This window comes from Leptopilina heterotoma, unplaced genomic scaffold (assembly GCF_015476425.1).
Source record: "Leptopilina heterotoma isolate Lh14 unplaced genomic scaffold, ASM1547642v1 Lhet_95, whole genome shotgun sequence".
Classification (NCBI taxonomy): Eukaryota; Metazoa; Arthropoda; class Insecta; order Hymenoptera; family Figitidae; genus Leptopilina; species Leptopilina heterotoma.
The window spans coordinates 2,072,031-2,093,768 of NW_025111202.1; the positions used below are offsets into that span (position 1 = coordinate 2,072,031).

Below are 21,738 nucleotides of genomic sequence, written 5' to 3' on the forward strand. Positions count from 1 at the left end.
AAACACGGAGAGAAATTTCATACTCCAATAAGATCACAAGGGCATATTTCGCAAACGCGTTGCATTGGTTGCTATGGCATACTAATGTTAAAATTTTATTAAGGGCATTTGAACCATGATGACGTCACAGATTTAAAACTAATGCTTTGCACAAACTGTGACGTCATCAAGGTTCAAATCCCCTTAATGCAAAGTCTTTGAAGGCCAACGCAGAATGAATACGGATCGGGAACAGGGCATCAAGTCCAACGCACAATAGGTTCGCGAACGAGACGCATGAGATAGACAAGGACACAAATATATCTCTGTCCTTTTCCAACTCCTGCTTTGCGTTCGCGAACCTATTGTGCTTAGGCCTTTAGAAAGAAAAAGAAACAGACAGCTTCTGTCATTTTCTTTTGCATGCCTTGTTCCCGTTCCGTCTTCATTCTGCGTTGGCCTTGAGAAATATGCTCTTGGAATCCTACATATGTACTGGAAAAAGGCTTTAAGGTTGAATCCACAATAGTACTCTTGAACGGAAAGTAAACGTAACGAAACAATATACTTGGCATTATTTCGTTACGTTCCTTTCAAAAGTGACGTTGTGAACTCAACCTAAGGTTCACGTCTCCTTTATTATTCAAGGCCAACGCAGAATAGATCTGTAACCGGAACCGCAATCGTAACCGTAAGCGTAAGAATGAGTTAGAGAAGGATAAACAATATACCTATCCTTCTTTAACTCATTCTTACGGTTACGCTTACGATTGCGGTCCGGTTACAGATCTATTCTGCGTTGGCCTTTAGCATTGACTCGTAAAGGCCAACGCACAATAGTTTCACGAACGAGACGCATGTGATAGAAAAGGATATATAAACGCTGTCCCATGGCAACGTTTTGCGTTGCGTTTTATAACTAGGCCATGAGTGTGAGAGAGATGGAGATATATGATTGCTCTATTTGCACTCATGGCAGTTACAAAACGCAACGCAAAACGCTACCATGGGACTCCAGCCTCGGTCTATTGTGGACAAGGCCTTAGAATGGTTTCCATTGAATCGGAAGTTCCTATTGACTGTACCTTAATGCATATATTATCTTAAATTTTGAAAAATAAAAGTACAATTTTTTATATTAAAAAAAATCTTCATGTGACGACAAAAGTTGCGAATTTGAGAATATTTTCCACATATTTCTGTAAATGTAATTTTATTTACTTGAAAAATGGGTATTCTAGAAAAAATATCTGAAATTGAAAAGGAAATAGCCCGAACACAAAAAAATAAAGGCATGTTAACATTTTAGGTTACTTTAACAGATTTTTTTTATTGAATTATATTATATATTATATATGTAAGTTGAAAGAATCGATTTTAAAATAATTGTAATTTATTGTAATTTTTCAGCTACTGAATATCATCTTGGATTGTTGAAAGCAAAATTAGCTAAATACAGATCTCAACTTTTGGAACCATCAAAAAAGAGTGAAAAGGGTGAAGGTTTTGATGTTTTAAAATCTGGTGATGCGAGAGTTGCTCTTATCGGTTTTCCTTCCGTTGGAAAATCTACATTGTTAAGTACTTTGACCCATACAGAATCAGAAGCAGCTTCTTATGAATTTACAACTCTCACTTGCATTCCTGGAGTTATTGAATATAAAGGTGCTAATATTCAACTTCTCGATTTACCAGGGATAATTGAAGGAGCAGCTCAAGTAAATGCGAAAGAAAAGAATAATAATATTCAAGTAAGTCAGAGTAGTTGGAAATTTAATAAAAATTTCACTTTTTAAATGTAGGGAAAGGGAAGAGGTAGACAAGTAATTGCTGTCGCAAGAACAGCTGATCTAGTTCTCATGATGTTGGATGCTACAAAGCAAGATGTTCAGCGGCAACTTTTAGAAAGAGAATTGGAATCAGTAGGTATCAGATTAAATAAACAAAAGCCAAACATATATTTTAAGATTAAGAAAGGTGGCGGACTTTCTTTCAATTCAACTTGTCCTCTCACAAGATGTGATGAAAAACTAGTTCAAATGATTCTTCACGAATATAAAATATTTAATGCTGAAGTTCTTTTTCGAGAAGATTGCACTGCAGATGAACTGATTGATGTTATTAATGCCAATCGAGTTTACCTTCCTTGCCTTTATGTATATAACAAAATTGATCAAATTTCAATAGAAGAAGTCGATAGAATCGCAAGGCAACAAAATAGTGTCGTAGTTAGGTAAATGAATTGAAATATAGAGAATAGAAATTTTATTCAGAGTGGAGCAATAACTTGTCATTTCATTTTAGTTGTAACATGAAACTCAATCTAGACTTCCTGCTGGACACTTTATGGGAATATTTGTCTCTTATAAGAGTATACACTAAAAAGCCAGGTCAGCCTCCAGATTTTGACGATGGACTAATTTTGCGAAAAGGAGTTACAGTTGAGCATGTTTGTCACTCTATTCATCGCACTCTGGCGCAACAGTTTAAATATTCTCTTGTCTGGGTAAATTGTCTTTAATTAAAAATCCTATTATTTATAATAAAAGCTAAAAATGTAGAAAATAATTTATTTTTTTAGGGTACAAGTACAAAATATTCACCTCAAAGAGTTGGTCTGCAACACATTATGCATGACGAAGATGTTATACAGATATTAAAAAAATAAAATTTACGTCTTATAAATAGATAACTTATTTGAATTACATTCTGATTTAATCATTTGTTTGCAATTTACTTTTAATAAACAACTTGAACATTTGATACATAATTTATCAATTTTAATTATTACATGACCTACATGAACATTTATTTCAACAACTCGAGTAAGTTTAACTTTTTCCAAAAGATTGCAAAAGTTTCTTAAGTTATAAGAACAGTGAGGAGAGAGCACGTAACTTTAAGGGTTTTTCTAGTGATAAATTTCAAACTGTTGAGAAAAGTTACACATATTCGAGTGAACCAAGGAGCGAACGATAATTTTTAATAAAATAAACATTTTATATCGTAAATCACAGCTATTTGACGTACGAAAAGTCGAAAACAAAGATGCGCTCTGAAGAAAGAGACTTTAGTTAGAAGGAAAAAGTTTTAGATTATGTTTGTAATTTTTCAAGTGAAATTACAAAAAGGGGAACAGCTATTATTACAAGCCATTAAAATTTAAGTGTTCATTGCATCTAAATTATTCACTAAAAACTGACTTGAATCATTATTAAAGTTAAATCTATATCACAAACATAATCTATAATTTAATTCATTTGCTTTTATTTTTTCATAGGTTTTGCATTGTGCTTAAAGGCAAGTCGTAATTTTCAGTCCCTTGAGCACATGTCATTTATAAGAATGTCTTGTAAATTAAACATTTCCAACATTATAAACCACTGAACGAATAAGATTCCATTCGATTAATGATTTCTCAGTTTTCGTACATAAATTCATTACTACCTGTATACGACTTTTTTTGTAAGATACACCTAAACATGTACCTGTAGCCAAATTGTAAATAGGAGTACTTTTCTGCAAAAAAAGAAAATTAAAATTTATTACTAAAATATTCATGTATATTAAGAATTCACAGTAAAAGGTAAATATTAATAAAAAATACACGATTTAGAATACTTCCAGAATTAACGTTTATGATAATACTTACAGTTTCTTTGTATTGCCATTCTTGATCGCCTCCCATTTCATGACATTTTGCAAGCTTCGGCATTTCATCAGTAGCTTCTAAGCAAAACACTTGCCCGAGTATTAGTTCTTTTCTTTCAGTCTCGAACCACATCTAAAGTAATAAATTAATGTAGGTTGTTGTTTGTCAAGTGCTTATTATAATGTACCATCTTTCTTTGGTATTTATTTATTTTTTATTCCCTTTTACCTGTGCTTTTGTTCGTAAACATGAAACCAGAATTAATCCTGATCCTCTTGTTCTTATATCTTTATCACTTTGAATACACATTGTTGTATTAACAAGTCTTATTTGATATTGATCAGTATAATTTCTCTTCCTTGAGTACCACGATTGAATTGGTTTCTGATTCATTTTCCTCCATTTTTCATTCAACGTCTTTTTCTTGTCATCCGGCAATGCTAATTCTGGATAAACTGTATTTAAGTACCATGAAAAATTCTTACAGTTCAAATTATTTCTTAAGGCTATTCTTGCAGAAACATCGCCATATTCAATTTGCTTAACGTTTTTCAGAAAATAGGATTTGTAATCGTCCATCCATACATGTGCTACTCGTAATGAATTTTTTAACATTGTATCTTGCTGTTCGTTTTCCCCATAAGGCCGACGCTTTCGAAAAATGTGACCAATGCGAGAACAAGGAATAATTTCAATGCTTCCACCACACATCCATATCTACAAATTATAACACAGCTACAAACTTAATTTGTAATTTAATTAATTTTAATTAATTTTCAGCGAATGGATGAAAAAATAAATTAAATACTAACCCTAAATGAAATTTCCAAATTTTCTCCACCCCAAATATCCATTCCAGAATCATATTCACCTAATTGGAAAAAGTATAATCGGTCCATAGCAAAAAGTCCTCCAGCCATTGTCGGTGATCTGAATATTCGATAAAACTATTAAAACTTTGTTGCAATGATAACATTGTGTATTTGCGTATTTTTTATTATAATAAAGAAATGTCAATACATACTGATTTTACTTACTTAATGGGTTTAATAAAATCTTCGTTCTGAGATAATGATCCACTTGGCAAGTTATCCCACTTAAAATGTAGGCCCCAATTAAAACCCCCTCTGACCAAGGGACTAGAACTATATTGTAAAGTATCTGCATTTATTATATCTATAACTGGCACAGCCACGATTGTTTTAGAATAAGCGATTCTCGATAAAAGTGGTTCCAGCCAAATTCTATTTACTTCAATATGACTATCGAGGAATACCAATGTCTCTCCAGTTGCGTGTTTCGCTCCAAATGTTCTGGCTCTAATTAAACCCTCTCGTTTATTTAATTTTAAATATTTAACTTTCTTGTCATAATTTATCTCAATGAATTTACTCACACGCTCATGTAAAGAAAAATCGTCGCTATAATCATTAACTAAAATAATCTCATGTAATAATTCATCTGGAGTCATATCAATTAAAGATTGCAATGATCTTAACAAAGTTGTATAGTGCTCGTTATAAAAACACATGACAATACTAGCGTTTGGTAAATTTTTTAAATTATATTTCTGTTCCTTACAAAGTTCATTTCTCGTGTCGGGTAAATGTCGTCGCAGTCCAAGATTATCAGAAACTAGTACATTAAATGCATATTTTTTATATCCCTGTTCTCGTTTCCATTTTTCCTCTACATTTCTGACTAACCCAAATTCAACAAAATCTAAAAAAGTATAAACAATAGGAATTATTTTACCATTAAATTACATAAATAAATGGTCTTTTTATATTCCTATAAATACCTTGGTTTAAATTTAAATTCTTTATGCTTTCACTATTATTTGGTAACCGATCTCTGTCGGTGATTTTAAATTCCGATTCGACATTTTTAGAGAGAATTGTATAAAAATATAAACTAAATGTCCATGTAATACTAGCTATTATTATTCCTAATAGAAATGATGCACATCTCACGGAAATCATCTGTAGATTAATAATTATACATACTACAAGAGACATGAATTTTACTGCAATTTTCTTTTTTTTTATTATTGTTATAAACATATGTAATTGTTATTATTATTATTACTATTGGTAAATAATACACCAAATATAATTTTTAAAGAGGTTATATTAATATGTACTTTAGGATTCGTCCACAATAGTAGGCTCCTCATGTCAGGGTGCGATATCTCTCTTGCAAACTCTGCTGCTTTCTTTTTCTGCGAGAGTGCGAGGTGCGAGCGAACCAACGGGGTGTACTAAACGAAAACAGAGACAAACTCTGTCTTTGTTCATCTCACGCAAGATTGGCCTCACTCTGAGTTGGCCTTTATGTTTTTCAATCTATTTTGAGTTGCTACATTTTTTCACACACATCTTTATCTATTGTACACATTATCATTGTCATTATATTATATATATACGAAACAGTACAGTTGGTGATTATATTTGGATCTATCCTCCCTATTTTTGTTTCAAATAATAACTCCATAGGACTTTTTACGTTTGATGATAATTATTCAAGCCCCAGTAAATGTAAATATATGAATATCTTGAAAAGTATAAGTTTATTAAATGGAAAATAATTTCCGCTATTGGGTACATATTATAAAGTTTGCTTCGTATTTATTTAATGGAAAGTAAATAGTATAGAAATAAATTTTGCAAGTTAATTGCATTTTCTAAAACATAATTGAAAACAAACAACACTGATAAGCTTGCCAAAATGATATTGAATTTGTAAGCCGATAAGGTTCAGTTTTAGAAGGGATCATTCCTAGGGCGATCTTCGCTCAAAGGATCAAGTGCAGTATGCTTAAATCGAGAATATTATGGCTGCAGGAGAGGCCAACGTTACAAAGCCTCGTCAGGAAAAGCAGTATGATTACCTGCTAAAATTTCTTCTAGTGGGAGATAGTGACGTAGGAAAATCAGAAATTCTCAGTGGTCTTAATTCAGAAGAATCTCCATTTTGTAGTGGCAGTGGTAAATTTTATTTTCATCAACTAAATTTTTCCATCCATAAATAATGAATTTAAATGATGGAAATTTTCTATTGCAGCCTACAAAACAACAACAATTTTATTAGATGGAAAGAGGGTAAAATTACAATTATGGGACACTTCTGGCCAAGGAAGATTTTGCACCATTATTCGATCGTATTCTCGTGGAGCTCAAGGGATACTATTAGTTTATGACATTACTAACAAGTGGTCCTTTGATGGGATAGATAGGTGGCTCAAAGAAGTGGAAGAGGTGATTGTTTGATTGATTGATTGATTCATTCATTTAGCAAAGTTGAAATTTTGAAATTTACTCAATTTTGCAGCATGCACCTGGTGTGCCAAAGGTGTTGGTAGGCAATCGCCTTCATTTGGCTTTCAAAAGGCAAGTGTGTGAACGAGATGCTGAAAGTTATGCAGCTAAAAATCGCATGGCCTTTTTTGAAGTGTCACCCCTGTGCGATTTTAACATAAAAGAGAGTTTTTCCGAATTATCTCGAATGGCTCTTCATCGCAATGGTATGGAGAGACTATGGAGATCTAACAAAGGTAATATAATATTTTCAAATAGAAAACCACTAATCATTAATCATGGAATGACTTTGTTAAAACTCGTGCCTTTTTAGTTCTTAGTCTTCAAGAACTCGCCTGCAGGGCAATCGTGGCTCGAACAACAGTTTACGGCATTGATCAACTCCCTTTACCAACATCAATTAAGTCTCATTTAAAATCTTATGCCATGACGACAACATCTCAGCTGCGATACAACATCAATCGGCCCTTATGTCCTCGCGCCAGTTTGAGTTCATATCATCGAAAGCTTAGATTTGTAAAGACAAATCACAATGGTTTATCTACTCCAGGGAGTTCGCCGGGTAGTGTAACTGACTCACGAACAAGTTGTGTCGGTCGCAACTCCTGCGCAATATCCTGAGACTATACTAAACTGCTCTAAAAATTAAGTAATCCGAATTTTCTCTACAGCAGCTGTTTATCTTATCTCTCCACGAATACGATATGTTATTAATTAAACCTTTAAGGCGACGAAATAACTCGCCATATCTCAACTTGATTTCTTTTTTTTCTTTTTTGTATTATGGCAACTTAGCATGTGAACACCTATTCATAAGCAAAGTAAATAAACAGTGGAAATAATAAGTATAATAGATTATCCGATTCAAGTTTACAAATATCTTTCTGCAATTTTTTCATCTCAATATTTTTAAAAACAACTTTCAATAGCACTCATGATAGGAGTTCATATACTAAACAGCTTTATTGTAGAATAATTTCTTTCTTCAGGTAAGTAGAAAAACAACTTTCACAATACAGTCAACTCTATGAATAGTGCCGCAAAATTGCACAGCGTTTACGACTTTTCTTGGAACTGTAGTACCCCCACTGTTTGTATATTTCTCTCTTAGGGGAAACTCGAAATTCAGAAGCCGTGCTAGAGTCGCTAAAGTGGGGATAGAGCTCGAGCGAGAAAGAGGAGAAGTGGCACTATTGATAGCGGCACTATTGGTGGAGTTGACTGTAATCAATTACATATGACTTTTAAAAATTGTCGAAATATCAGGCTCTTACAAGGTTTTCTCCCAAATTAAATAAATGGCGTCATTTTTAATTATTAATTAAAATCATCTTAATAATATGAATTATTTCGTTAAAATTCGTTTGCTTCCGTAACATAATGATTTCAAAATATTATTCTAAATATAAAACATCAAAGAGCTTAATTTACCATATATCGGACTCGGTCAATATATAAAAAATTTAACAATTATTTTTACTTGAATTAAAAAAAGGAAAGAGAAATTAAAAAAGTGCAATCTTTTACTCTACCGTCCTACTTACTAATTATTAAAATAGCAATAAAGATTAATCACACCAGCTTTAAATCCATTTTTTATAATTAAAATTGACTAGCAAGTGTGAATTAAAAAGTTTTAATCTGAAAAATATTAAATTTTTTTTTCATATTACGTTGTCAGTATTGTGTTTTTAATAGTAAAGATGATTGGAATTTCATATAAATGAACATGTAATCTTATTTTCCAATACATACATTATAATATAAGAGAAGCTCGAACGAAACCTATTTTTGTAAATCTTGTAAAAAGTATCTTTATTATTTCATTTCAAAACATAATAATTGCGCCTTCTGAGTGTAAACATTATTATTATTATTATTATATTATAATATTATAAATAATTAAAAAGTGATTGATTTTTTCTTAAATCAAGAGTATTTTGTTTTGAAATTTAATAATACAAGAAGGAAGGCTAAAAATGTGTTGAATTACAAACTTATTTTACATATTTACGCAATAAGTGAGGAAAAAGATCTGTATCACAACATTAATTTATTTACTAAATATATTAAATAAAAAAAATAATGACTAACAAATTCAGTATGCTTTTGTTTAAGTCGTTTCTCTCTCCCTTTCAAAACAAAAAAAGCAATATTTCTAATCAATATTTTTTTTATTTTTTAATATGTACGTCTATGTATTCTAAGAGATTTAAAATTTTTAAAATGTCTTTTCGCGACCAAGATTTTTTCAATCAAGTAAATAATGGGGCAAGAGTTTCTCAACAAATTGAAGAGGTTATAGCTTTAACAATGTCAATCAACAGAATTTTGGAAGATTGCAGCATTCAGTGGAAATCAACAATTTCTAAAAAGCAATGGGAAATGACAAATTGTAGAATACCATCTTATTTTTCCTGGCAAAATTCTGTTGTGGCACGGACGTATTTTGAAAGCGAGGATTTGGATAATGCTTTTAAAAATCTCTTAAAGTCAAGAGCAATGTTCGCTAACCACCTACTTCATTTCACGAGTAAGAATTTAAATAAAATAAAATATGTACATTAAATCAGGGTACAGGTTTTCTTTATTTTAATTTAAATTATGAAACTTTAAACTTTGTGTTCGCTAGATCTATTAAACGGTCAAACACCTCAATTATCAGGACTGGAAGTAAAAAATCAAGAAGAAATTAATTCGTCAGGTATTTCTGTCATTGAGGATCGAATAAATGAAAACATTCAACGTACATTTTCCGAATTATTAAAGGCCAAAATATATTTTGATAAGACTTTGACTAGCTTGAACAGCATAGTAAGTGATAAAGGGTCTTCAACAATGGATTCTTCAAATTGTATTTGTCAAATTTGCTCCAATGTTCTGGTAATTCTACATTATACATAAAAGCATTATAAAAAGACAGATAGTGATTATGAAATCTATAAAATAAATTTCTTTTAGGAAACAACTACTGACAAAGCCGCTGTAAATATTGAATCTGGTAAAAGAAGAAGTAAGAGAAATAAAATAAAACGACTGAATAATAATAATAATAATAGCAATAATAGACAATTTACAAATAAAGGGAAAGACGTTAAATCGACAAGTAAAAAGATTTATTCGGCTGGCGATCAAAATCAAACTGAAATAATTTAATTGTTTTATTGATTTTCAAAAAAGTGTTAATTTTCAAGTACTTAATCTAATGTTGATGGAAAAATTGTAGGTGATTAAAATAAATAAAAGGAAAATATTTTTCACAAGCATGTTACTTTAGTTATCCAAATATACATACAGATAATTATACATATACATATAAATATATATGTATATATACCTATAAAACCCATTCCTCCGATGTGATATATAATATTTTGTTTTTCAATAACTAATTATAATATAGATAATAATTTATATCTGTACTAAAAATGCCTATTATTTTAGTTTACTTATTTTTATTAATTATATTAAATTAAAAATCACAGTCACGAGTATATAACGTAGACAATTAAATATTTCATTTTACATGCATTATATAATCACTAAAAGTTTATTAAAAGATAAAAATCAGAATGGATCAAAACTTTATTTTATTAAATTTTTATTTAAGTTTAAAGCAAACGGACATGAGAGATTTTAAAAAACTTGAACTTTATGAAAAATGTTGATTGACAAAATATAAAATAAATAAGTACTTGTTTTGATCCAACCTTGTAAACTTCTTTTTACAAAATACTTGCGTGTAGGGTGCAATTGTTTTATGCATAATGCCTAAGACAATTACGATGAACAATATTTTCAAAATGTAATGCTGATGTGTATACACGTTCGCAAGAAAAAGAGCTACTTTTTTTCATTTTCAATAAAACCATTTAACATAATAAAATATTCAAAAAATGCCACCTTAAGCTTTTTCGCGCGAACGTGTACATGATATTATATACGTATAATATGTATATGCCATACTCTTCTATACGCGAAAGTTTATATACAGTAGTAAGTTAAAGAAATGTGTATTTCCTGAAATTAAAATGTCTTTAACATAAGAAATTTTATTACAAAATATATCAATAATTATTTTACTAAAAGTAGCTTTATAGGTTTCATTAAGGAAAGTTTTTCTGTTTTTATTTCATTTCATTTAATTTGGATTAAATTGCTCTTTTTTTTATTTAAAATCTTATTAAGAAAAAAAGGGAAGATTATGGAAGATTGCGACATTCTTAAAATAGATTAAAAATATATCTTTTATTTTAAATAATGGGATTCCCATGAAATCACCATTAACTTGAGAAGCAAAAGTACTTATAGTATTAAAATTATCATTATCATTTTCATTATTAACGGTTTCTAAAAGTAGAACATAAAAACTGGTTAAAAAAGCAGTTTAGTGTTTAGGTATAAAATTTGATATTTTAGTAAAATATTAAGAAAATTCGAATACCTTTGAAAATATGGAGTTAGATAAACAGATCTCATAACTATGAACCCGATTACAGATTCTTGGGCTCATAATGTGTAATATAAAAAATATACATCTTATAAATATTGAAATTAAAGGTACCTACTGAAATGTGTAATAAATTCAATTATTAATTTTTAAAATAAACATATGTATATTTAAAATACCTACATTATTATTTGTTAAATTTATAGATACCAAGCATACAATTTCTTTCAATAAAAGACTTACTACATATATATATATTATGTAGACGGGAAGATTGAGAATAATTATTTTAATAATAATTTTCTTTTATTATGCGAATAGTGTACAGTAATATTTAAAAAATTCTTTCTTTTCTTGTAAGCTACTATAACTTAATATGAATATACTTATTCAATGTTTTAAACAAATTTATCTTAAGGTATAAATTGATCTTTAAAAATTTAATAGTATTTACATATTATAATTGTACAATATGTAGTACATTTTGCGATAACTAAATATTCTTTTTATAATGCAATATCAGCAAAATAATTATTATTTACATAAATATCTTACATGTAATAGCAATTCTTCTATATGTGAATTTATATAATTATAGGTACTCATAATTCAACATGAATTCTGTTAAAATTAAATCTGAAACCACCTTCATTAGAACAGCAGATAATAAGAATGATACCATAGTTTCTTAAACAATAATTGGAAAACTGGAAAACAATAATTTGAAAGAAAAAGCATTAAATATACATGTTCAATAATTGCAATTAACAAAAATATTTTAAATCTACATTTATGTAAATTATTAACAGTTTTTCTGCAATTTTTTTGTATAATACCTATCGTATCATTCGTCGAGGCACTCATTTTTTCTAATAATTATCAATATATCGTTTCATCTTAGCCTCTAGTCTGAAATTTAAAGAATTATGCATCCGACATACGTCAATTATTCTTTTGTCTCATTCAATAAAATCAATTTTAACTGCGTCATAATAGTTCCCTACTCGAAAGAAGGCCAATTTAAGTTGGTCAATAGAAATAATATCTATAGTCGGGAACTTTTATGAGATCTTTACTTTAGGTGATGTTGTATTTAGAAATAATGGAGGGTAATAAAAATTGAGCAGTGTATTTTTATTTCACCTGAATTCGTAGATTTGTATACTGTGTTCTGGTACATGAGTTAAATTTAGAGACTGATACCTGTAATTGAAAAAATATTCATGTTTCTTAACTTTTTTTAAATTGACAAATTTATTGAATTTCAATTTTACATCTAAACAAAGTTGTCTTACAATTTTCAAAGCATATCAAACAGAATTTTTTAAGGGGCAGTATTTTTATATGTCTATTTGCCAAACAATAATTATTTTGGTAACACTACCCTCTAAAATTGTATTTCAGTAATTATTTAGTGTGAAATTTTCTTTTTTATAAACATTAATTTGATGCACTAATTTGACTCTAAAATTATAGAAGAAAGGATAAAATAGCAGGAAAAAAAGCGAATCTTTTTAAAATCCACTTACCATTCTGAGTTTCGATGATAATAATAGCCTTCAATAGAAGCAGCAGATTTTTGAAAACAAATATAATAAAAGCCAGCAAAAGATGCTCCATTTATATCAGTGATTTTATGATCTGGGACAAGAAAATGTTCTTTCCATCTCATGAATACAAAGTCCGTTCCCTTCAATGCTTCATAGTCAAAAGTGTCTGAATTAAAAGACTTGCCATACTGACTAAACGATTCAAATTTCAGCTGTAATTAAATTTAAAAGCAATTTTTTATTCAAATGAGTCAATTTTAATGATTATTTCATGATATTGCTTCCGAATAAAAGCATTATTTGTGGATGATTACCCAATGTTTTTTGTCGACATCTTCATCTGCGTCCCATTTACGTGTTAGAAATGGATATTTCTTTGAAATAATTTCTCCATCAAAAAAAGTTGTAAGTGTTGGAAATTCTTCAGTTAAACCTTTTATCTTAAGATATCCACATAAATAACTGTTTTCTTCATCCACATGCTAAAACATTTACATAAAAGTAATAAATATACTAAACAAATAGTTTTTGAAAACATTGAAACATGAATTTAATTTTTAATACCTACTATTTAAATAATTAATCAATTGAAAAATTACTGTAAAAGGAATTTCTTAAAATATATATTTAATATTGGAACAGAAACAAATTTCCCATTAAATTATTTTTCCTCGATTTATTTTATTGTAAGTAGGTAATTGAGGAAAGCATTGAGAGGACTAATAATAAACCATCACGTGTGAAAATATTTGAAACTTGAAAGATTAAAAATATTTAAATAATTTAAATTATATACTGGTATTGTATTAGGTAAACTTGGATAAATGAAAAACATTTTATATTGTGTCCACTTATTATAAAAATAAAAAAATTCATGTTTTTAAACAATAGTAAAACTAACCTGCAAAACAACTTCAACTTCATAACTATTGCCCTTAGACTTTTGGGATCCTTGAAATCTTGATCCATTATAAAGAAGAGATTTTGTTACACCCGGTTGCTTTGAATTTGCAGGAGGTGGTGGCACAACGTCCACTTTTACCGGCATTGTCAGTCAATTCAAGTTCTCGAATCACCGCCTAATAGCAAATACCAACAAAGAACAAGAACCCTTCATTACAAGAGACTGTCAGCATTCGACAGTAATGGAAATATTCACTTAAAAAATTATCAAGTTTTTTTACAGTTGATTATTTTGTTCGTTATTTTTTGTGCACTTAATTACGAATAAAGTCATGTAGTACAATTTAGTATAATTTTTTTCTTGGTTAAATTGAGACTGGTAAAAAAGTCTCTTGAAGTTGTCTGCTGTTACAAATTCAATCACGATCTACTCAAAGCATATAAAGGCGCTTGCACACTACCAAATTTTTGGGCCCTACTAGCGCTTATTTCAAGGTCGTGTAAATCACGTCACTAAACATGATTGGCTCCGCCAAAAGTTCATTTCCACGTAGCTTTTTGTAGAGCCAATCATATTTAGTGTTGTGATTTTTCATGGCTCTGAAAATTGAGGGCTAGCTTAAATATTAGAAAGTGTGCAAACACCTTAATATAAGGTCGACGCATTGGATGGGTGGTATGTAATTAATTAATTATTAATAATTAATGTTGTATGTAAAGGCCTTTCTCCAATAGGTTCCCAAAACTTTACGTTTGTCTGCGAATGACTGCGTTACCATAGTAGCGTTCAAGAGTGAGAGAGATAGAATAATTTCCTATCTCTCTCACTCTTGAACGCTACCATGGCAACCTGCATGCATAAGGCCGCAGTCCCATGGCAGCGTTTTGCGTTGCGTTGTAATGAGAGAGAATGCAGCAAACGTATATTTGCGTCTTTTTCTCTCCCATTACGACGCAATGCAAAACGCTGTCATGGGACTCCACCCTAAGTTTTGCATGAGATCGTGTGACTGTACCCTTACGTTGAACAATTAAGGCGATTCTCCAATACTTATTTTCACACGTCGTCAACACTTGGTCGACAAATGGCCGACTTTAACTTGAAGCCCAACGCAGAATAGATGATCTGTAACCGGAACCGCAATTGTAAGCGAAACAGTAAGAATGAGTTAAAGAAGGATAGGTATATTGTTTATCCTTCTCTAACTCATTCTTACGCTTACGGTTACGATTGCGGTTCCGCTTACAGTTCTATTCTGCGTTGGCCTTTAAGGCAAGTTGAGGCAAGTGTTGACAACTATGACAAGTAAATCTATTACAATTAGGGTCGTTCCAGAATGAGTCAAAACGCAACGCAGACGCGACGCGTCTCAATGCTAATCAAATGGGGACGCGTCTGCGTTTGCGTCGAGACCATTTGAGTCCATTCTGGAACGGCCCCAAATGGGGACGCGTCGCGTCTGCGTTTGCGTCGAGTCCATTTGAGTCCATTCTGGAACCAACCTTATGGAAATTTTTAATTGGGAGTATAAACGTAAACTAAGGGTGGAGTCCCATGGCAGCGTTTTGCGTTGCGTCCAAAAGTCGTGTGACCGTACCCTGAGGGTAGAAAAATAGAGGATAGAAAAATATTCCCGTCTTTCTTTAAAATATTCATCTGCTTGTGTTGCCAAACTAATAATCCATTTTGAAAACACCTTAAGAGAGATAATGATAACAAGAAATTAATTGTAGAAAGACCTTTATCAGTCAGCTGTTTTTTGTTTATCATTAGATATCATAGATTATATGCACATAAATGGTTAATCTTAAATTAAACACGTGATACAAAATTAGTTATTTCCATTATTGTTTTTATGTAATTTTGTTTACTATTAATTTATACGAAGATGAACGTCGAGTGTATTGAATATCAAAACGGGCGTTTAAAAAATTTTAAAACCGGTATCATTGACTTTGTTGCCGGTTCCTTGGGTAACACATTTTTTAAGTTGTATTTTCAAAAAATATATAAAATATATTTAATAATATAATAATTAACATTATAGTTAGACAGAGAATGAACTTATTTCTCAAAAATGGTTATCATTTTCAGTATTGTTTAAAAAGAATTTTTATATTATTTTGAGTTTTTTCAATTATTATTTGGATAAAGTTGTCGGAAAATTTATGTGTTTCGTTCATTATGTAACAACTTATTAATTAATGTACGTACAACGTAATTTAAGTGGTACAACTTGTTTTCCGTTTTATTTACTTTTAGGAAAAATATTTTTTTAAAACAAATTTTCCTTATGAATAATTAAATGTTTTTTTAATTTTATAAATGAAAAGTTAAATATTGAACTATAGGAAAACTAAACTTATGGTATTAAAATTTCAAATTTTTTGCAAATATAAAAATTAATTTTTTAAAAGATAAATGGCACATATATTTAGTAAGTAAATTGTATAAAAATTTAAACTTTAAAACATTTTAGGTGGAGTCGCCTTAGTTTATGTTGGTCAACCTTTAGACACTGTAAAAGTAAAAATGCAAACATTTCCACAATTGTACAAAGGAATGATAGATTGCTTTATGAAAACTTTAAAGACTGATGGAATAATGAGAGGACTGTATGCAGGTACTATACCGGCAGTAGTAGCAAATGTTGCAGAGAATTCAGTTTTGTTTGCAGCTTATGGTTGTTGCCAGAAAGCCGTAGCTAATGTTTCAGGTGCTTTGAAAAACGTCATTCTTCTAGTTGTACAGAAAACACTTATTTTCTTCTCAATTAATTTTTTAATATTTCAATCGATGAATAACAACAACAAAAAAAAAAAAATGAATTGTGAAAAGTGTTATCCGTCTATTATATCCTCAAATTATTGTAAATTTAGTGAAAATTTATTTATTAGATGAAACTTTTCAACAGGAGTGCAAAATGTAGAGAATTTAAATTCTTTTGGTAATGCCTGTGCTGGATTTTTTGCAGCATTTTTTTCATCCTTAACTTTATGTCCAACGGAATTAATTAAATGCCGACTTCAAGCCACGAGAGAAATGAAAATTGAAAGTGGTGCCTCTGTAGTAAGTGAAATTGTTGATTATGTGCTCTTATTGTTTAATTATATACATATATAAATATATAATAATTGAACATTACTGTGTATCTTGAATAATTTTATAGAATTCGATTGGACCATGGCAATTGACTAGAAAAATAATACGTGAAGGTGGACCTTCTAGTTTATTTCAAGGTCTTTCTTCAACAATAGCTCGAGAAATGCCAGGATATTTCTTTTTCTTTGGTGGTTATGAAGCTACAAGAACTCTTCTTGCAAACCCAGGACAAAGCAGAGATGATATCGGCTGGCAAAAAACTATGGTTGCCGGTGCTGTTGGAGGATCAATTCTATGGCTTGTAATATTTCCAGCAGATGTTGTTAAGAGTAGAATACAAGTTAGTTTATTTTAATTAATACCAATAATTTTATACAATTTTTGTCATTTTACAAGAAATATTTTTATTTTTAAAGGTACAAAATCTTAAAGCTCCTGCTCTATTAATTGCAAAAGAAATAATAAGAAAGGAAGGTATTTCTGCTTTGTACAATGGTCTTAAACCCACTCTTATAAGGACAGTTCCTGCAACGGCAACTTTATTTGTTACTTATGAATACTCTAAGAAAATTATGCAAAATTTTATAATTTAAGTATAAGTGAAGAAAAATTTATCAACTATTTTAATAAAAATAAGTACTATTTTTTTACTCTTTTTATCACTCATATATTGAGGATTTTATGAAGTAGTGAGGCCTTGCAAAGGTTCTTTTAATGTAAAATATTTGTTAAGCAATGTTCAAATTAAAAGTTATAATGAAATTTAAAGTAAATCTTTTTTTTAATATTACGATAATACAGCTGCTTTCAAGTGCTTTCAAGTTATTTATTAATTTAAGAGTTATAAGGGCCAAAAAAACTTTGTAGTGCAATTTTGACGTTCGTCCGTTTGTCGCAGGCGATTGTTTCTATGGTAAATAGTAAAGGCACCAAGTGTCAATTAGTTTTTCTTTTTAAATTAATAGTACTCAATATTTTCTCCATTAAGTATTCCTGCCTTTCTTTGTTCTTACCTAAAGTTGTCCATTCAAAGTAGGGTATCTAAAATATTAAAAAATTTAATTAATAAAAGTTGAAATTATTCTTAAATTTTATAGTTATTGTTAAAGAAGAAGAAGAAGAAGAAGAAGAAGAAGAAGAAGAAGAAGAAGAAGAAGAAGAAGAAGAAGAAGAAGAAGAAGAAGAAGAAGAAGAAGAAGAAGAATAATATTTAATAATAATAAATTTTCCACTTTTGAATTACTTACTACTATTGGTGTGTAACCCACTTTTTCTAATTGCCTTATGTGTGAACACAAATAACCACTGAACTGTTTAGTATTTCTGATAATAACAGTTTCCGTTGCAAAAAGAAGAGCTATCCAATAATACTTTTCTTTAAGCTCGAAAGGTACCCACTTTATGTCACTGTTGATATCTTTTAATAGTGGTAAAGAGGAAATCGCATTATTATTATTATTATGATCAAAGCAAAGGACAATACTTTGTTGTGTGAAATGAGGTAATATTCTATATAGAAAAGCAACTTTTTTTCCATACATCTCCTGTGAAAAATACAAAGAAAATTTTAATATAATCAAGGCAAATGTATAGCATTGCTTAGCGCTATGAGATTAGTAAAAAAGTTTACATTACATTAACAAGTTGGATAATTTGTTGATTGGCCTTACTTCCAAAAGTATAGTCACTTTCCATATTATTATATTTCTGTGAAGAATCAATATTAGTTTCAAATATTTATAACATTTTTATTTCATTATGTATGTGAAATATGTTGCATTACATTTAACATGTATTTACAAAGACTGCTGTCCAGCTGTTGACCTTTATAATCAGGACATTCTATTTTTAAGCTTTGATCCAAAACAAAATTTTCTATTCCTATTTTCTGAGAATCCTGTCCGTATCCTAATTTTTTATATTCCTCTCCCATTACATAAGAGATTAAATCTAGTGGATAGATATTTACTTGCATCAAATGTCTCAGAGTAAATCCGTATTCTTTTGGAAAACTGTTTAAATATACGTTTATGATGAATTTTTTAAACTATTAAATTAAATTATATACTTTTATTAATTAATACAACTCACTTTCTTTTTTCTATTCTTCTTTTGGAATTTCTAAGTTCTTCGATAATTACTTTGTACACAGGTTCATGTGAAGAGTAATTAAAAGTTGTTAAAAGTAAAATAAATCTTTCAATGTCTTTTATTCTTGAAGTGTTTAAACACTCTGAAAATCTGTAATATTTTTCAATTATTAAAATATTTTCTATATCATTTATAATAATTACACATTACCTTTTTATAATCGCAGACATTAAAACTGAATTATAAATGAGACTTCTAGCTTTCAAGTGTGAAAGTTGTGTCACAACTAAAATGTTTACGTGTGGAACTATTGGAACTAAACATTCAAACAATTGTTGATACAATTTAAGGAAATCGGGCTTGGAAACAAAGTTGTATCTGTAAAAAAATTGGGAAAATTCAGGTAATTTAAAAAAAAATCAAAATTTTATTGACATTTTTTAGTTAAACTCACCTGAGTAATTTTAAAAATGCACTTAGATCATTGTCACTAAAATCGTTTACATTGTGAATAATTTTCCTCAAAAAATGTTGTAAAAGAATTTTATTCATAATTCCTGCTTGAGATATAAAGAAGCCTAAACAAATTATTTGCAACTCTGCAATTTCAAAAAGATCGAAATACTTTTCAATATAATATTCCAATTGTGATAATTTTACCTTTGGCAGAGAATAAATGAAAAGAATACACATTATTTGAACAATCTCTGTTGAATTTAATTTTGAACATTCTGACGTTAACTTTGTTAAAGAAATTGTTACAAAATTAGAATAAAAATTATAAAATTTGCAAATAACATCACAATATAATAATGTTTTTTCATTAGACCATAATTTTGAGCGTCCTATTAATTGATTGTCTATTGTTTTTAAAAGATTACGAACATTTAAAGTCCTAATATCAGAAATATTTGGCCATGATTTTAAACACCTCAACAATGTCAATAATTCATCATCACTAAAACTACCAAGGTTTCTTTTTAAAGTTAAAATCACATGACTATAATCATCACTTGATAAATCATCATTATTTTTCATGGCATAATTTGAGAGAATTGTAAATTTCTTGAGGCTATCAGAAATTGAAAGTTGGGCCCAAGTTTCTGGTTTTATGACTTTTATTAATTTTAAATCAGCTAATTCACAATTATATATTCCTTCCGATGTCTTATACTTTCCAGTTGATATCATGTTCTGTCGCAAAGCATTAAATAGTCTTAATTTTTCTGATTTTATATTTCTGAAATCACCACATTGTTCATCGTTAAAAACAGCACTTGAATTTGCACACTCTTTTTGGAAAATATTTTTATTAAAAAAAGATGCGTAAAAACGTTTAAATACACTTCTATTCTTAAAATACAACGTTCTATATAATTTATTCAGGCACATTTTTCTTTTTTTTTTCTTTATATTTATTATGTTACACAAAATAGATTTGGGATCTTCGTTCCCAAACGCACGTGCTTATTTAACGTGTACTGCTATCTGCTATCAACAATGTAAACGTAAAGGCCAACGCACAACTGCTTCGCGAACGTCGTTCGCGAATGTAAAGCATGAGTTAGAAAAGGACACAAATATATCTCTGTCCTTTTTTGACCCAAGCATTGCGTTCGCGAACGACATTCGCGAAGTAGTTGTGCTTAGGCCTTAAAGGCCGTTCTCCAATATGTTCCTAAAACTCTGCGTCTGCGTCGGTTGCTATAGCAACACATGCTAAAATCAACGCAACGCAGTCATTCGCAGACAATCGCAGAGCTTTTGGATCCTATTGGAGAAAGGCCTTTAAGGCCTTTCTCCAATAGGTTTTAAAAAGTGTGCGAATGACTGCGTTGCGTTGATTTTAGCATGTGTTGCTATAGCAACCGACGCAGACGCAGTAATTCGCACACTTTTTAAAACCTATTGGAGAAAGGCCTTAAACCAATGCATTGTCGATGTAGAGGTAATAATAGTTGTACATAATTGTGGGACTCATCCTCATGAATTTAGTCCACAATATAAGGGTACGGTCCCATGCTGAGCAGAAAACAGAATGCAAAGCAGAATTTCGTGAGTGCAAGAGAGATAGTCAGATATCACTATCCTTTCCACTCTCACGAAATTCTGCTTTGCATTGTGTTTTCTGCTCAACATGGGACCGTACCCTAAGGCTATTCAAGTTCGGTGGGGGGAAATTCAATATGGATGCTAACTGGTGCACCAACATTGTATAGAAAGTGTATGGGATAGAGTCTAATTTTTTAAATATCTCGTTTAAACGAAATTTTTAACCATAAGTTTATTAGGATTTTATGTTTCATTTTTAAAGAACTATTTTTTGCAATAATAAAAATCGATTTTATTTTTTTTATTGATTTTATTATTGCAAAAAATAGCTCTTTAAAAATAAAACATAAAATCCTAATAAACTTATGGTTAAAAATTTCGTTTAAGCGAGATATTTAAAAAATTAGACTCTATCCCATACACTTTCTATACAATGTTCGTGCACCAGTTAGCATCCATCTTGAATTTTACCCCACCCAACTTGAATAGCCTTATTGTTTGTTACTATAAGCATAAGGGTGCGATCCCATGTGAACAGAATACGTCGACCGAAAGCAGAAAATCATGCAAAACTTAGGCCGCAGTCCCATGGCAGCGTTTTGCGTTGCGTTGTAATGAGAGAGAATGCAGCAAACGTATAT

At 30.0% G+C, this 21,738-nt stretch overlaps 7 protein-coding genes across 7 annotated transcripts; 4 read left to right on the plus strand and 3 right to left on the minus strand.

The window, feature by feature from the left end:
- Window positions 1-1,033: 1,033 nt before the first annotated feature.
- Window positions 1,034-2,749, plus strand: LOC122512056 (developmentally-regulated GTP-binding protein 2). The gene is made up of 5 exons (XM_043627673.1): window positions 1,034-1,271; window positions 1,390-1,697; window positions 1,782-2,212; window positions 2,284-2,485; window positions 2,561-2,749. The coding sequence occupies exons 1-5, from the start codon at window positions 1,208-1,210 to the stop codon at window positions 2,645-2,647; spliced, it is 1,092 nt and encodes a 363-aa protein (XP_043483608.1). The 5' UTR covers window positions 1,034-1,207; the 3' UTR covers window positions 2,648-2,749.
- On the minus strand, window positions 2,536-5,806 carry LOC122512055 (polypeptide N-acetylgalactosaminyltransferase 35A). The gene is made up of 6 exons (XM_043627672.1): window positions 5,433-5,806; window positions 4,669-5,353; window positions 4,444-4,561; window positions 3,860-4,348; window positions 3,632-3,763; window positions 2,536-3,498 (listed from the first exon to the last, which is right to left on the minus strand). Exons 1-6 carry the CDS (start codon window positions 5,692-5,694, stop codon window positions 3,337-3,339), a joined length of 1,848 nt encoding a protein of 615 aa, XP_043483607.1. The 5' UTR covers window positions 5,695-5,806; the 3' UTR covers window positions 2,536-3,336.
- Window positions 5,807-6,035: 229 nt separating this feature from the next.
- Window positions 6,036-7,793, plus strand: LOC122512058 (ras-related protein Rab-40C). Its single transcript, XM_043627676.1, has 4 exons — window positions 6,036-6,618; window positions 6,695-6,888; window positions 6,962-7,184; window positions 7,262-7,793. Exons 1-4 carry the CDS (start codon window positions 6,465-6,467, stop codon window positions 7,567-7,569), a joined length of 879 nt encoding a protein of 292 aa, XP_043483611.1. The 5' UTR covers window positions 6,036-6,464; the 3' UTR covers window positions 7,570-7,793.
- Window positions 7,794-8,682: 889 nt separating this feature from the next.
- LOC122512057 lies at window positions 8,683-10,208 on the plus strand. The gene is made up of 3 exons (XM_043627675.1): window positions 8,683-9,481; window positions 9,581-9,831; window positions 9,910-10,208. Exons 1-3 carry the CDS (start codon window positions 9,034-9,036, stop codon window positions 10,102-10,104), a joined length of 894 nt encoding a protein of 297 aa, XP_043483610.1. The 5' UTR covers window positions 8,683-9,033; the 3' UTR covers window positions 10,105-10,208.
- A 2,303-nt stretch (window positions 10,209-12,511) lies between these two features.
- On the minus strand, window positions 12,512-14,286 carry LOC122512059 (glucose-induced degradation protein 4 homolog). Its single transcript, XM_043627677.1, has 4 exons — window positions 13,850-14,286; window positions 13,263-13,430; window positions 12,928-13,160; window positions 12,512-12,601 (listed from the first exon to the last, which is right to left on the minus strand). The coding sequence occupies exons 1-4, from the start codon at window positions 13,994-13,996 to the stop codon at window positions 12,538-12,540; spliced, it is 612 nt and encodes a 203-aa protein (XP_043483612.1). The 5' UTR covers window positions 13,997-14,286; the 3' UTR covers window positions 12,512-12,537.
- Window positions 14,287-15,589: 1,303 nt separating this feature from the next.
- On the plus strand, window positions 15,590-17,722 carry LOC122512121 (mitochondrial ornithine transporter 1). Its single transcript, XM_043627775.1, has 5 exons — window positions 15,590-15,825; window positions 16,332-16,568; window positions 16,767-16,921; window positions 17,022-17,294; window positions 17,371-17,722. The coding sequence occupies exons 1-5, from the start codon at window positions 15,741-15,743 to the stop codon at window positions 17,545-17,547; spliced, it is 927 nt and encodes a 308-aa protein (XP_043483710.1). The 5' UTR covers window positions 15,590-15,740; the 3' UTR covers window positions 17,548-17,722.
- A 44-nt stretch (window positions 17,723-17,766) lies between these two features.
- Window positions 17,767-20,559, minus strand: LOC122512120 (FAST kinase domain-containing protein 5, mitochondrial-like). Its single transcript, XM_043627774.1, has 7 exons — window positions 19,500-20,559; window positions 19,256-19,423; window positions 19,046-19,195; window positions 18,738-18,966; window positions 18,590-18,661; window positions 18,202-18,498; window positions 17,767-17,995 (listed from the first exon to the last, which is right to left on the minus strand). Exons 1-7 carry the CDS (start codon window positions 20,435-20,437, stop codon window positions 17,891-17,893), a joined length of 1,959 nt encoding a protein of 652 aa, XP_043483709.1. The 5' UTR covers window positions 20,438-20,559; the 3' UTR covers window positions 17,767-17,890.
- Window positions 20,560-21,738: the final 1,179 nt, after the last annotated feature.